Genomic DNA, 16,549 nt, shown 5'->3' on the forward strand with positions numbered 1-16,549 from the left:
GATATTTTCTACCTGGAACTCTTGCGTGCTCTGTGGCATCTTTGAGATCCACAATGTGATCCCCCTAGCAGATCACAAATGTTTGCTGATGAGTATAATCAATTGTTTAGTCTTCTCTGTACAGAAAAGCAATCACACTGTCTTTGGTCCTTTATGCTTTTTATTCATTGTTGAATTTTATTTTCACAACAATTCTTTGGTTGTGCAACTACCAGTATTTCAGGTTTGCAGCTGAGGAAATTGAAGCTGTGGTGAATCAACTTTTGCAAATTAAATTAACTATTTCATCGCAAATGCAAGGCTGTAACCCATTACTAACTCCTAGTCAAGGTTTTTTTCCTAAAACTTAGTTGTGGTAATTTCTAATTCTCAGACTGTAACTTTACTGTGGAAATTGCAACAGAGCTGTTTTTTGTTCTGTAGCAATGTATATTCAAAAAGGCAATCGTTTCGTTTTTGTAAATAACGTTTTTCCCCAGGAGAGATGTTGTGGGAATTTATATCAGTCAAGAATGTATATCGATAATCAAACATGGCTAGCTTAAAAACTTGAAGTGAAAGATTGGTTAGTACTCAATCAACTGAAGTGTTTCTTTCTCTGCAATATTGTGGTTCTTGACATGATTGCCGAGTTTCCAATTTGACACTTCTGGAGATCCGTAAATCAGGACACATGCTGAGTCCCAGTCTGTCATCCTGACTCTTAGCATTGGTTATTTATTTCCCTTCATTATCCAGTATCTACTTACTGCACAAATCAGTTGAGAAGCTTTCCACGATGGACCTCTGCAAGGAAAAATGCACACATTTGGGTAGCTCTTCAGTTGCAAACAGGCACAGATTGTCTGAGTTTATATGCACATATTTTATTATTATTTCACTTTTCTGTGTCAGATGAATCGGGTATGAATATAAATCTAACAGTGTGGGCTCTAGGGACCAAGTACATTGCCATAATATATCTTTGGCCTATTCGATAGTATCCTGGATGAAGTATTCTAAATGTGGTGAAGTTCCGTAGTTTGAATTGTTGCCCAAGCATGGACAATTACCAAATCCATATGAATGTCCAACTACCACAATGGCCCAGTTCCAAGATAACAGCTTCTCTTTGATGATCTTCAGATTTTCTGTTTACTTTTATTCCTTGACAAAATGGAATATATATAAAACTTCTCAAATTTTCTCTTGTGTATGTTTCTCCAGGATCTACTCTTAGGACAGCTGTATCACTTAATTGCAATGCTTTGTTTCTTTTATTAAATAATTGAATAGTCACTTCATTAGTCTCTATGTGTGATTTGTTTCTGTGAGTCGAGTCCAGTTCACTGTCCAATGAGTATTTCTAAATCGTTCTTTATCACACAAATCTACAGCCTAAATTGTATTGTGTCCTTAGCAAAACCATTGCATCTCGTATTATCATTCATATTTGCCAAAGTGATACATATTTCACACGTTGCAACTCTTTTGAAAAAGAATTCTCCAAAGTTGTATGTAGAAAACATCTTACAAATCAAATAATATTTCATTAAATTTTTATTGAATACAATATACATAAGGAAAAGTGCACATATCATAAACGTCTAGCTTGGTGAATTTGTACAAACTGAATACAACTGTGTAAGCAGCACCCAAATCAAGAGATGAAATATTGCTAGAACCTTAGAAGCCCCCATCATGTCTCTTTCAGCGACTACCAGTCCCACAAGGGTAACCACTATCCTGACTTCTATAGTCATCTTACTTTTCCCTGTTTTTGTACATTATATACATGATATAAAATAGTATGTCCTTGTTTTTGGCTTGCTTCTCTCCCTCAACATTATGTTTATGAGGTTAATATATATTATTGCTTATACTTGTATATTTGATTCTTGTTGCTAGATAGTATTCTATTGATAAATATACCACAATGTATTTATCCATTTTACCGTAGATGGGAATTTGAGTAGTTTCCAATTTAGGCAATCTTCCAATTTAGTACATGTATTTTAGTGAATATAAGTATGCATTTCTGTTGGATACCTACCTGGGTATGGAATATAATTCAAATAATATTTTTAAAATACTTGACAAATTGACTAGAGAAATCTTATGGTGAGTCCTTTTGTGAAGGAAATAATCTCTCCATAATCTCTGCTCTAGAAAATGGATTCTCACATATGGTTGGTTATTTCACAAGGGGCAATACATCTGCTGACTGTCTTTCTCATATTCATCTAATTGTACTTACGTTAATAACAATGTGATATTTTATTGTTGTTATTATCCTCTGGAGCTTAGTATGTTTCAAAATTTAAAAACGTCCATAGAAATATCCTTATCCAATACACACTTGTACTTTTCTATATTACTCAGTCTAAGATTTAATTAAGAAGACAGACTGAGGCAAAAAAGACAGGCCAACAGATTCTCTCTGACTTATAGTTTACTTTAAGAATGTTAGAGAAAGAGAGATCATTGATTAGGTTTGCCTTACAGGATCCCCTCCCCATACCTTTTAATTTATGGATTTTTTTTTATCAGATGAGAATATTCTACTAGTAAACATGACATTGAAGATGTTTTATATAAAAAAATATGGTTGCTGCAAATGCATTGAATCAGAAACAAAGGATGCCCAGAGAATATTTGTTTGCTTATAACAAAGATCATGAAGAATGAGAGGAAAATAAAGAGGGAAATGTGAAAGACTTAAGCCAGTGTTCAAATTATGTAAACTTGAAATGCAATAAAGAGACAATGATTGCTTTTGAAGAAAAAAGACTCAAGGTCCTGGGCAAAGATTAACTTTGGAAGTGGCATTTTTGACATCATTATAAAGAGGAAGCATGGATAATTGAAATAGTCTACATGTACAATTCATTTGACAGTTATTGAAAGCATACCAAGTGCCACTAAGGATTTTTTAAATGAATAAAATTCTAACTTAGACTAGGTTCGTCCGGAAGCCAACCTTGAAACAATGATTTGAGAGAAAGTGATTTACTTATAAGGTGATCCCAGGCATTACCAGCAGGGGAGTGGGACACTGAAATAGGGAAAGGGAAGAAGCCAATAATTGAGCCAATTATCGAGCAGGTTCTTTCTGGGAGCAACTCGAGTTCAACCCTGATGAGTGGAGTCTGAGAGATAGTGAAAAATGCATCTCAGTGTCATCACCCGGAGGGGGTAATTGTCTACCAACTTTCATCCATCATTGGCTGATTCATTTGGCAATTCCCTACAATAAGACTTTTACCACTTTACTAAAATCATTTTCTGTATGGTCTTCAGGGAATTCCATGTGGTCAAAGCCAAAATGGTACTTTTGACATGGTCTTTGAGAAGTCTGACAGCTTGGGTCCAAGTGTTGGCTCTACCACTCACTATCTGTATGACCTTAGGCCGATTCTTTAACATAGTCTCTATTTCTTCATCTCTTAAATGAGGGGAACGGCAGCAACAACATGAACAATGATACCTACCTCATAAGATCATCATGGTGATTAAATGAGTTAATACACATAAACGCTTAAAACAGTGCTTTGAGCAGAGTAGGTATTCAAATAAATGTTAGTTATTTTGATTTTTATTATCTCTTGTGACATCCATCGCATTTAAAAGTGTTAACCACTCTTGTGTTTTTGAAATTCTTTCTTGTTCATGTTTCTATGAAAGTACATTTTCCAGATATTCCTCCTAACTCTCTGGCCATTCATTCATTTTATTGGCTACTTTTGCTGTATTCTGTCTTCATGTGTTGCATTTTCCAGGACTCCATCTTGAATTCTCTGTTCTGCTCAATCTATACATCACATCAGTGAGAATGAATTCACATTGATGGCTTCAATTTTTACTTCTCTAGTAATGATTTCTAATCCTGGATTTTTCTCTCTCTTAAAATATGTAGCTATGCCATAGCACCTTCTGTCCAGCTGACTAAAATGATAGTCCTATGTGGATGATCCTCAAAACCTCCCACTGAATCAATCCAAGATTGAACTCATTATCTTTTTCCTAGAACTACTCATCCTGTATTCTTTGGGTGGATAGTGAATAACACCCCTGTCTAACAGGCACCAACCAGAAGCCGGGGAATCTGTCTTAGATTCTTTTGTTTCCCCAGTGCTTAGCATAATGCCTGGGATCTAGTAGATGATAAATAAAATGGTGATTGGCAGGCTAGGTGGATGGACTGATGGGTAGGGGTACATGGAGGTGTAGATGGATTGTTGAGTGAGTCTGTAGCCTGTAAATTTATTTAGTTAAATATTATCTGATGATCATGTACAGTTAAGGTCAAGGATGAGAAATCACACCCTTAGTGGGATGCACATCCCAATGAACCATGTTATCTTGCTACATTACTCATGCATGACTCCTTTGGGATGAAAACTTTCATTGCTGTGATTGAACAAGCATTCAAATGGTATATTTGTCTAAAATTAAGAAATTTCTACACACATAACAGGAAGAACTACTTTGCTTCTTCCTCATATCAAGTGATGGCCTTTTTAAAAATAGAGATTATGCCTACCCTATTGAAATGAACTGTAGGATGTGCAAAATATTCACTAGCACAAATGTAAATGGTTTACCACGTTATGTCAAAAATACTAGGCATTCTAAACATTTTGCAAGCATAGTAAAATATCACTAATTAATGCTGATTAAGACAAAGGCAAACTGAAATCAGAGACTTTTTAAGGAAAGTCAGTTTTATTATTTTCAAATACATGTAGTATATAACAATAGGCTAAGACAAAAAAGATACCAACTATGCATAATAAAGTAGCCTGCTGTGATAAGTTGAAAAAATTGTTTGGAATTAGAATATCAGTCATTTCTATGACTGATGGAAAAATATTTCAGAACACTTAAAGACATTTTAATTTATATTTTAAACAGCTTTCTTATAATAGCATTTACACTGTTAATTTTATAAACCAAAGATTAAATAGAAGACTAGTCGATAACTATAAATCTCAACTATAAGGGGTGCTGCACTACCCAGTGGGGCAACAGCAGAAATGAAACAAACAAAAAAGAATGTTGCTCAGAAATTATAGGGAGAGATTGACAAACATAAGTTGACATGTTTACCGCAGTTGGAATACAATATGCTGACTGGTTTTGCAACGCATAGCAAACACCTACACAGAAATGAACCCAATAAAATCGTAATGAATGCCACTTACTTGGTTTTACCTATTCTAGATACCAGATTCTTGATTTCATGTTGCAATCACTAGTTTTATAAGGTCTATCTCGTCCTGATGCTTATTTACAAAATGCTCAAGTACTTTAGTTCATAACTTCTCATAACTTTATGAAGGTGACAACAGGGTTAATTAAGAAAGACTAAACTTATATCATGAAATAAGAAGCACAATTTTACAGTTCTGTGCTACATACATTTTATTTGTTCATCCAGACAGTCTTTGCCCTTCTCTACCCTGCTCTCTATTCTGGGAGGCTGATCTGTGTCATCATTGGTCTTCCATGCCCTCTGACTTGCAGTTGGTTTAGCCACTGGGGAGCTCTAGTGGAAAACTGAAGAGAGTGGACAGAGTGAAGTCAGGACATTTATCCTCCTAGTTCCCTCCCCATGAAATTGCCTTAGGCTGACTGTGTCTCTTGACAAAAGGTTACTGCTCTTCTCAAGGTGGTTTCTCTTCATAATTCTCAGCTTCTGGCCGCTTACTCCCTCTCCTGATTTCTTGGGCCTCAATGTAGTAACTGCTTCATTGCTACAGGGACTAGTTTCTTTTATCATTTTTTGGTGATTTTTCTACACTCTGATTATGTTGTAATTTGTTCCTTTCTAAATAAACCTCTCAGGTTATCCAGGGCAGATCACAGAGGAATATGTATACCCAGCTAAGATAGTCTAGAGGACAGTGGGAAGACATTAAAGAGTTTAAATGAGGGAGTAGGGTGATCTGATTTATAAAAGTTATTACTCTGTCTACAGTGTGGAAGTTACAATGGAAAACAGACTTGAGGCAGGGCGACTATGTAGAGTCTATTGCAGACACATAGGCAAAAAATGATAGAGCTCTGCAGCGGCAATATGTGGAAAGAGGGAAGAAGTTCTATATGAGAAAAATGAGTAACCAATTATATATGGTGTTTGGTGAAGCTTAAGGAAAAATCTAGAATCGCAGATTTCTTGCTTAAGAGATAAAGTAGATGGTGGTTTTATTGCTTGTTTTCTATGACATTATTTCCTCTTTATGAAACCAGCTTAAAGAAAAGTTAACGTGGTCCTTAAAGAAAAGAAAAAATAATGTGGTCATGTTTATTTTTAGGATTCTAAAATAAAATGTTTCAGAGCAGAATCTATAAGGCATCTCCATCTTTGACTCACAATGATACCAAAAAATAGCCTTAAAATGTCTGTCTTACTTACAGAATATAACTGGCATGAGTTCTTAGATATTGTTACAACAAGTTTCTAGTATGGCTATCTGCTCTTAGGATGCCCCGGAAGAAGACTCTAGGAAAAGGTTTTAAGAACAAGTGGTTTATTGGCGAGTTGAGGAAAATATCCATAGAAGGGTGAGATAGTGAGACAGGTAAGGCAAGGTAGCCAATAAAAGATGGTGCATTATCAAGCAGGTTACCACTATGGGCCACTGGACCTTTGTCCCACTGAGAAAACTGTGGAACCCTTGTAAAACACATGTTTCAGAGTTATTTCTGCTAGCATCAAGAGGGCTAAAATATGCATACCCCAATGCCTACCATCAGTCACTGGTCACAGGCTGTTCCTGGCAGGTGGACAGAGGGGAAGCATCAATTCTCTGGTGTTATCTAGCCTGCCACTTAGATGGCAAAGCAAGCGCTTTGTGGCAAGACAAAATCTTCAAGGAATGAAATGCCAATGATGGTATTGGAAGTCAAGCTGTTAGGCACTGAAGCGGTAAGGGCAAAGGGATTTGGGCGTCCTGCTATAGTACCTTTCTAAAAGATTATTTAGATTTTGCTCTAGGGACTGAGAATAGATGGAGTTCAATTTTTACCTATCCTACTGATGTTCTAGGTCACCTTCAAGAAGATAATTTAACAGAAACTCACGTTTACCGTTGAAAAAAGTAAGGAATTCCATTGTCCACCATCCCAGCTATAATACAGTGAACAGTTTTTTAATGAGTAATATCAACTGTGAGATAATATTTGGATGTTAAATTTCAAATATCTTCTCCAGACTAGCATTTACTCCTATATATTTATCTTTACTTTTATTCCAGTTGAAAGAATTCAGAGTCAGTGGGATGAAGTACAAGAACACCTTCAGAACCGGAGGCAACAGTTAAATGAAATGTTAAAGGATTCAACACAATGGCTGGAAGCTAAGGAAGAAGCTGAGCAGGTCCTGGGGCAGGCCAGAGCCAAGCTTGAGTCATGGAAGGAGGGTCCCTACACAATGGACGCAATCCAAAGGAAAATCACAGAAACCAAGGTGAGTGTCAGAGATATGCTCTTAAAATAAAATACCGGTTACACTAGATAAAATTATACCATGGATTAAAATTTGATGATTTTTAATGTAAATATTTTAAAAGAAAATTACATTTAAGGTGAGATGAACAGTAGAATTTTTAGTCAAAGTAAAGTAGAGATTAGAGGAAAATTGATGGCTAATATCAATCTTAAAATTAATTTTGTTTAATAATCTGGATATAATGAGGTAGTTTTCACATTGCACCATACTTTAAGATCACTTCAAAGTTGATATACATACTTATGTAGTAGCATGAAGTCAATTAGTTGGGCTTAATTCCTTTCTTAAAAAAAGTAACGTCTCCTCCGTCCTACATTATTGGATGGAGAAGGGAGGCGTGAGCGTAAGGCGAAGGCAGCGGTAAAGTGTAATCTCACTTTCTCCTCCCATTCTCTGACCTCCAGCCCAGCTTCTCTACCTCTTTCTCTTCCTTCTCTTCTTCCTCCTCTTTCCCTGCAAAACTACATCATATATCTGTCCACTTAAGGGCCTAGAACTCTTCAGGACAAAAGGAGAAAAGGGAAAGGAAATAAAATTTGTTTAATGACTATGTTTTATCAAGCACCATGCATGGTGCTTTACGTGCATTTAATCCTTTCAAATCTCACATTTAGTTTGGAAAGACTAAATATTGATCAGTTTGGAGAGGCCCTAAATGCTGGACAATGTGTAGCCTCTAGGAGATTATAAGCAGAGAAGTAACATGGTGGGAACTTGATTAGATTGAGTATTTGATCAAAACCCTCTATAGATTTTTTTTTCTGGTGGAAAAAGGCCTTCTGCTAAACAAGTATCTGAATCTCAAATTAGCTATGTCATCTGACAAAAAAGCCTTACAGTTTTCTTGAATGAAGTGGCTTCCATTTCTAGATCAGTCAGTGTTTAGACTATGCTAAGCCACATAGCATATGTATTTATGCTAGGTCTATTTGAAAAATAAACCCTGAAATCTCAATAGCTTAATATAATAAAGTTTAATTCCCTGGTTGTTTCATAGTCCAATGGAGGTTGAAGAGCCGTTTTTGGGAGTTCTCCCTCAAATGGTGACTTGGGGAATTCAGGCTTTTCCAATTTTGTGCAACTGTCATTTTAAACTCATAGCTGCCCAAGGTTACTGCAAGAGAGTAAGAGAGAATGCGGTCAGTCTATCCATGAGGTTTAATGGGCAGGCCTGGAGATTATGTATATCACTTCCACCCATATCCCGTTGACCAGAATTTGTTCCCACTTTAATTTGAGGAAGAGTAAGTGGGAATGATGAACTGTGAGCTTTTAGCCAGTCTCTGCCATAGGTCCTTTTCCAAAGGACCTGAGCTGCCATGAGGACAAGATTTTTATTTATGTGAAAAGAATGTTAGAAAGTCGGATAGGGTTTTACGGACTTATCATTACCTCTCTTGGAAGCAACATCTAAATGAATAAAAATTCTTTCTTTCATGAGATACTTGTTACCGCTAAGATTTTCTCCCTCGGATGAACCTAAATGAAATTTCCAGATTAAGGATTTCTCATAATGATTTTCCCAATTCCTGGTTTGACTATGGGGAATATAGAGTCTATGTGGTTATTCTTGAAGGCTCTGATCTTATCCATAAGGTACTCAGTGTATTATGCTATTTATTTTTCCTCCACAAAAATTTAGGATTTTATGAATCTAGCAGATCGTGGAATGAAGTAGTTAACTCGTAAGGAGGAATTAACAGGGAAAAAGAGTTTGGACTGGACCCTTGAGTTAGATGAAGGGAAGGAGACATGAGAGGCATACAGTGATAGATTTGATTAGAGCAAGAAGACTCTGGAAGTTGGCAAGTGAGAAATAATCTTAAAACCTATGAGAATCCTAAAGTGATGACAAGAGTGATTAGGGTTTAGTAGCTCTTAGAAGAGTAAAGGGCCTCATATAAGAGACAGAAAGTATCGCAAAAGAAAGTATAAAAGGAGGAAAAAAACAATTTCATCACAAAAAAGATGTTTTAAACACCTAAAACAAAAACAAGATTGTATTATAATTGTTATCCTTGTCAAACTTTTGAAATAAAAATTTTGCTTTTGAGTTGTCAGTCTAAAACTATGTTATAAAAATGTCTCAGGTATTACCTATAGAAACGGATGTTTTGTGTTAACGTGTTTAGAAATTTAATGTTATATATTGCTGTAGCTTCAGTGTAAGTTCATTATACAGATAAAGATGACCAAAGCTGTAATTTTCCCATCCATTTCCTAAAATATCATATGCTAAAACTAAAAGTAATCCTAATGCTAATACTAACTAACATTAAGCAAGTACTTGCTATTTGTCAGAAATTGTGCTAATCACTTTACATATATTGGCTTATTTCATCTTCTCAAAAACATTCTGTGAAAAGTATTATTATTGGTCCCAGTTTACAGATCAAAAAGTTGAAGCCTAGAAAAGTTCAATAACTCCTTTTAAATGTAACAGAGTTGGGGGGCCAGCCTGGTGGCATAGCACTTAGGTTCAGGTGCTACGCTTTGCCAGCCTAGGGTTTGCAGGTCCGGATCCCAGGCACAGACCTACACAGCGCTCATCAGCCCATGCCGAGGCAGGGCCCTACATACAAAATAGAGGAAGATTGGCACAGATGTTAGCTCGGGGCCAATCTTCCTCACACACACAAAAAAAGTAACAGAGTTGAGCTGTGAATGCATAGCGATTACTCTTGTAGATGATTTCACAAATTTTCTCTTGTACCAGTTGTCTATGTGGCTAAAAAAAATCAAGAAAATACCATGAGGATCAGAAAGGGAGACAACTGTAATTATGAACTGACAAATACAATTATATGACTGATAAGCCAACAGGTGGAAAATGAAAGCAATGAAATGTTATACTGGGGAGAAGTTTTCATATTCTGTTTTAGTGTGAAAAACTAAAAAGAATAATAGCAAATTGTATTCCACTTTTAATGAAACTATAATTTTTATTTTTTCTGAACTTCAGGGAGCTTATAAAATGGAGGTCTGGCCCTTATGTCTAATGTGTTATCACTACTGAGTGATATTAGCTGACTCATCACTTACAATTTTTTCTTAGTAAGAAAATGTGAAAAGAGACATTGGATAATTTGACCAGGATCTCCTTGCTCCATAAGTTCTTTCTGAGTCTATGTGCCTAAGATGAGCAAGAGAGCTAGTGCGCCTCGTAAGGCAGTTATCAGGCTGTGTCTTCAGAGTTGGAGAGCTGTGATTATGACAGCCGGCCTCCCTTGCAGCAGCATCAGTGATGACGACCCTCACTGCCGCAATGAAATGATTTCAAAGGCAACCGCCAGGACTGTTCTACTCTTTGAAAATTTAAACCAGTCACCATCCCTGAACTAAAGAAAAAATTATCTACAATTCTGATATTTTAATGATTCAGAATTGCTAATCTTTGTCTATAATCTCTTCCATTTCTTCTCTACATATTTTTAATTGTCCTCATTATGTAGACAAAATTTTGAATTCTGATTTTGAACTTAGTATTATTACATAAATATTTGTGTATGTTGCTACATAACTTTTAATAATTATTATTTTTAATTCTTTATAATATTTCATTATCTCCATCTTTAACCATTTCCTTACTGATTGGACATTTTTACACAACCTCCTCCTCTTGGTTAGAAAAGATAAGGGGGACAATAACAACCCCTTCATAGAGTAAAAATCAAATCTGAGGTGGCATCTGGGAAAAGTCCATCTTGAAAGCATAGTGTCAACCTATAAAAATCAGAACCCAGTTCGAGAAGCGAAGAGTTTATTTGGGATCAAAGAATTGCAATTCAGGGAGCACAGATCCAAGTAGAAACTCAAATAGTGTCCTGATTGCAGGAGAGGGGCTCAGGGTTTTTATGGGAAAAAGGAGAAAGATGAGGTGAGATGTTTTTAAGAAGAGTTCATTGGTGCCGACTCTTGGCTATACATGATTGGTTATTGATTCTACCTTCAGCAAGTCCACAGTCATCAGTCTTGTGTTCAGGATGTCCGTTCTCTTGCTGATTTCTCAAACATTTGCTTGTAAAACAATTGCCATATTGGTCCCATCCAAAGGTTTGGCCCAGTCCAAGTTTCAAGGAACAAAACAAGCAAGGGAGTTCCTCTGGAATGTCTGCTCCAGCTCTATTTTAAAATGGCTCCACTTGTGTCAGTTTTTCACAATGGTGAGGGTGGAAGGAGATAGCAACAGAAGAGCCTTTGTTTGGCAAAAGAACAGACTATAGATGGTCTATCATGTCAATAATTAATGAGCAGGTCATTAAGAGATGCCCGTAATATATGTATAGTTTCTTTTTTTCCTATACAACCCTTAATTTTTCAGAAACAAAAGCATAAAGTGAGTAAGTAGTTGATTTTGTTAACCACATGACTTGATTTGATCTTCTCCATGGCCTTGGTAAAACAATAATATTCTTCTAAGATGGAAAGACAGATGCTAGAGAATATCATACAAGATTTCCATCCTAATCAAAATCCCTGCCAATAAGCTATGACAGAATCCTATGAGAGATGATGCCATTTAACTTTCATAAGAGATAAGATGGTATGCCATTGACACTTAAAATTGCCAGCGATGGTCATCATGGGATTTATTTCATTTGGCAGAATCTTGGTTGACTTCACAACCTATTCCCCAGGCTATTAAGATTGATCCAAACTTGGCAATGGATTCTTTGCAAAAATTATTTCTTGGTGATTGTAAACTTTCTTTTCCAGTGTCAAGAAAGATTTACCCAGGCTCAGAGTTTTCATTTCTTTTTTCCCCCTTTCAGCTTTCGAAAGAGAAATTTCCTTTCTGTCTGCTTTGTGATTGCTTTTGTGTCAAATTCAGCATAAAAGCTTTTCAAATGTGATGGCATTAGCTGTTTTGTGCTTGGCTGAGCTAAGAGTACATGAATTCAATAGAGAAGTGAAATCTTGTTTGAGCCCCGCTGATTTGGCCATATAATACTTAAAATTATCTGAGACAAGAAATCCAATAATTTATCAAATTATTAACTAAACATTTCCAAGGCTGAAAAATATCTGTGTTTTGTAGACATTCTTTAGGGAACTTGAAAAATAGATATACTGTAATCATGTAATTAATTTAAAAAGCTAAACATGTTATATATAATAAATACAGTGGCTATTTAAGGATCTAAAATTGTTATACCAGAAAAGAAACTAATCAGGGATAGCTTCTTCAAATATGGAAGTAGAGCCTTATAGTTTTCATTATTTGGGACCTTGGGTGGTATTAGATAATGTCCTTCTCTGCCTTAAGGATATGTACAGTAATGGAAGCTGAATTCTTCTTTCTCACATTTTGTTTACTTTTTAGACTTGCACAAAATTAATTTGGCAAATTAACCCACACTGGTATTTTGACGTTTGGATTTCTGATACAACAGTGTAAAACATTATCAGAAATCTTCTTGCCAGGGTCTGCTGTTTCTTCATGCATTTTCTTTACTCCCTTTTGTTTTCCCCTTAAGCTTCCACATGATTAAGGGGAAAGAATCAATAACCTAATAGGACTTTTCCTCCCAAAGTATGTATGAAGCTATTAAACTTCTCAAAGCATACAAACAGAGTGCTTCCTGCATCACTGATAGAGCACAGGAAGTCATGGACTAGTTTCCTCAGGTTCTGCTGTACAATAGAAATATTTAAGGCAGAGTCACCAAGATTTGAACAGCATTATGCTCTGATGGCCCCATTTTGCCTTGTTTCTTCTTCACACTTTAACTTATACCATGCTTGAAAATATAATATGGCAACTCTATAAATCTACTCCTCCGTAAAAGCAACAAATTGTCAAAATTGCCTTTTCTGAACTCTGGATATTAACCGAAGATCGGCAACAATATGTAAACTGCTGAACTTCATAAGAACAGCCGGGTTTTTGACGCTTTTTAACTTGGTCTATTCCCATCACTTTCTCCCAGCTCCACAGAAGACTTGAAAACCAACAGCCAGCAGGGAGGGAGGACCACGATAGGAGTTCCTCAAAAAGATGCACTTCATTCTCACAGCATTGTCATCATTTGACCTGTCTGGCAGCTCCCTAGAACAAACCTATACCCAAGGCCTTGTCATTATTTGCCCTGACTTTGTGCTAACTCCCTAGGGAAAGCCCTATCCCCAGAGTATTTGTACAAAACAATCAGCAATTGTTTAAATACTGCCTGAGGCTGTGATATCAGTTGAGATAATCATGGTCTGGAGAAAAAGTTAAAAGGAAGATCTGGGGAATGAGATGGCCTCAGGGGACTTTGAAAAGCTCTGACATCTTCCTGGGGGATCTAGAAGACTAAATGCATGTCTTGCCAAATAGAGCAGAGCAGTAAAGAGATATAAATTACAAACAGAAACCAAACAGAGATTCTAAAGTTTAAAAGTACAGTAACTAGAATGAAATTTTCACTAGAGGAGCTCAACATCAGATTTGAGCTGCCAGAAGAATCAGTGAACTTGAAGATAGGTCCATGGGAATAATCCACTCTGAGGAAAAGAATAAAGAAAAGAATTAAGAAAAATACATAAAGCAAAAACTGAGAGAATTGAGGGGAGAAATATACAAAAAACAGAGACTTCAATACCCCACTTTTAGTAGTATATAGAACAACTGAGCAGAAGATCAACAAGGAAACAGAAGACCTGGGAAAACACTATGAACTAGCAAGACCTACCAATCATCTATAGAACACGCCACCCAATAATAACAGAATACACATTCTTCTCATTTGCACATGGAATATTCTCCAGGATAGACCATACGCGGGCCTTAAACAAGTCTCAATACATTTAAAAGTATTGAAATCATATGATGTAGGTTCTCTGACCATAATTGAGTGAACTTAAAAATCAATAAGAAAAGTAAGTTTGGGAAATTTACAAGTACAAGAAAATGATACAACACATTCTTAAATAACCAATAAGTCAAAGAAGAAATCACAAAGGAAATGCAAAAATACTTTGAGATAAATGGAAATAAAAACACAACATTCCGAAACTTATGGGATGTAACTTAATGCAGAGCTTAGAGTGAAATTTATAACTATAAATACTTATGTAAAAAATAGAAGAAAGGTCTCAAGCTGGTAACTCAAACTTCTAGTTTCAAGAAACTAGAAAAAGAAGAGAAAATTAAATCTAAAGTAAACAGAAGGAAGGAATAATAAAGTTTAGAGTGAAATCAATGAAACAGAGAAGAGAAAACCAACAAAACCAAAAGTTGGTTATTTGAAAAGATCAAGAATGTTAACAGCCCCTTAGCTAGTCTAAGGACAAAATAGAGAGAAGGCTCAAATTACTAATCTTAGAAATGAAAGAGGATACATTATTACTAATCTTACAGAAATAAAAGGGGATTATAAGAGGATATTATGAATGGAAGCAATAGGACGTCTGAATAGACCTATATAACAAGTAAAGAAATTGAATTAGTAATTTAAAAACTTTTCCCGAGGAAAGACCTAGGCCCAGATAGCTTCACTGGTAAATTTTACCAAACATTTACAGAAGAATTAATAGCAGTCTTTCACAAAATCTTCCAAAAAATAGAAGAGGAATATTTCACAACCAAAAATATCACAGGGAAACAACAACAAAAAACTACAGACCAATATGCCTTATGAATGTTGACTCAAAAAGCCTCAAGAAAATACTGTCATACCTAACACAGCAACATATTAAAGGGATTGTATACCATAACCAAGTGAAATTTATTTCGGAAATGCAAGGTTAGTTTAATGTACAAAATTTAGTCAATATAATGTACTATATCAGTAAAAAAAAAAAAAAAGAGGGCAAAAACCACATGGTCGTCTCAATAGTTGCATAGAAAGCATTTGACAAAGTCCAAAACCCTTTCATGATAAAAATACTCAACAAATTAGAAAAAAATCATACTATAGGTTGAATAGTGTCCCCTTAACAGATATGTTAAAGGCCTAACCCCTGATACCTGTGAATGTGTCCTTATTTGGAAGTAGGGTCTTTGCAGATGTAATTAAGTTAAGATGAGGGCATACTGGAGTAGGGTGGGCCCTTAATCCAATATGACTGGTGTCCTTGCAAGAGGAGGAAAGGACACATACACAGAAGAATGCCACATAAAGACACTGACCACAAGGAAAACACCATGTGACATAGAGGCAGAAATTAAAGTGATGCGTCTGCAAGTCCAGGAACACCAAGGATTGACAGCCACCACCAGAAGCCAGGAAGAGGGAAGGAAGGATTCTCTCCTCTAGGTTTCAGATGGAGCACGGTCTGCTGACACCTTGATTTCGGATCTAACCTCTAGAACTGTGAGACAATAAATTTGGTTGTTTTAAGCCGCCCAGTTTGTGGTACTTTGTCCCGGCAGTCCTAGGAATATAATACAGAAGGAGACTTCCTTAATCTGATAAAGGGCATCTAAGAAAAACCCACAACTGGCATCATACTGAAAGAGTGAATGCTTTCCCCTAAGACCAGGAACAAGATAAGGATGTCTGATGTTACCATTTCTATTTACCAATATACTAGAAGTGCAGGCTAGGACAATTAGGCAAGAAAAATAGATAAAGACATCCAGATTGCAAAGGAAAAAGTAACACTATATCTATTTGCAGATGACGTGATCTTGTATACAGAAAACTCTAAGGAATACGCTAAAAAAAAAATTAGAGCTAATAAACTAAGCAAATTTGCAGGATATAAGATCAAAATACAAAAATCAATTGTTTTTCTATATACCAGCAGTGAATAATCTGAAAAATGAAATTCACAAAACTATTCCATTTACAATAGCATCAAAAAATAAAATGCTTACTTAGGAATAAAAGAAATGCAAGACTTGTACACTGACAACGACAAAGAACTGTTGAGTGAAATGAAAGTAGATCTAAATAAATGGAAAAATATCCTGTATTCCCAGATTAAAAGATTTAATATTAAGATGGCAATATCCCCAAACTGATCTCCAGACTCTATGCAATCCTTATCAAGATCCGAGCTGGATTTTCTAGAGAAATAGACAAGTAGGGTGGGCCCTTAATCCAATATGACTGGTGTCCTTGCAAGAGG

At 35.9% G+C, this 16,549-nt stretch overlaps 1 protein-coding gene across 9 annotated transcripts in view; it reads left to right on the plus strand.

The window, feature by feature from the left end:
- DMD (dystrophin) overlaps positions 1 to 16,549 on the plus strand; it is a 2,273,580-nt gene that overhangs the window by 1,743,485 nt on the left and 513,546 nt on the right. For all 9 annotated transcript variants that reach the window (XM_046672830.1, XM_046672828.1, XM_046672833.1 and 6 more), the window contains one exon: positions 7,239 to 7,450. In XM_046672830.1, the coding sequence (XP_046528786.1) occupies positions 7,239 to 7,450 (212 nt within the window). The remainder of the gene's footprint in view (positions 1 to 7,238; positions 7,451 to 16,549) is intronic.

The sequence above is a fragment of the Equus quagga genome, chromosome 10 (genome assembly GCF_021613505.1).
Source record: "Equus quagga isolate Etosha38 chromosome 10, UCLA_HA_Equagga_1.0, whole genome shotgun sequence".
NCBI classification, from domain to species: domain Eukaryota; kingdom Metazoa; phylum Chordata; class Mammalia; order Perissodactyla; family Equidae; genus Equus; species Equus quagga.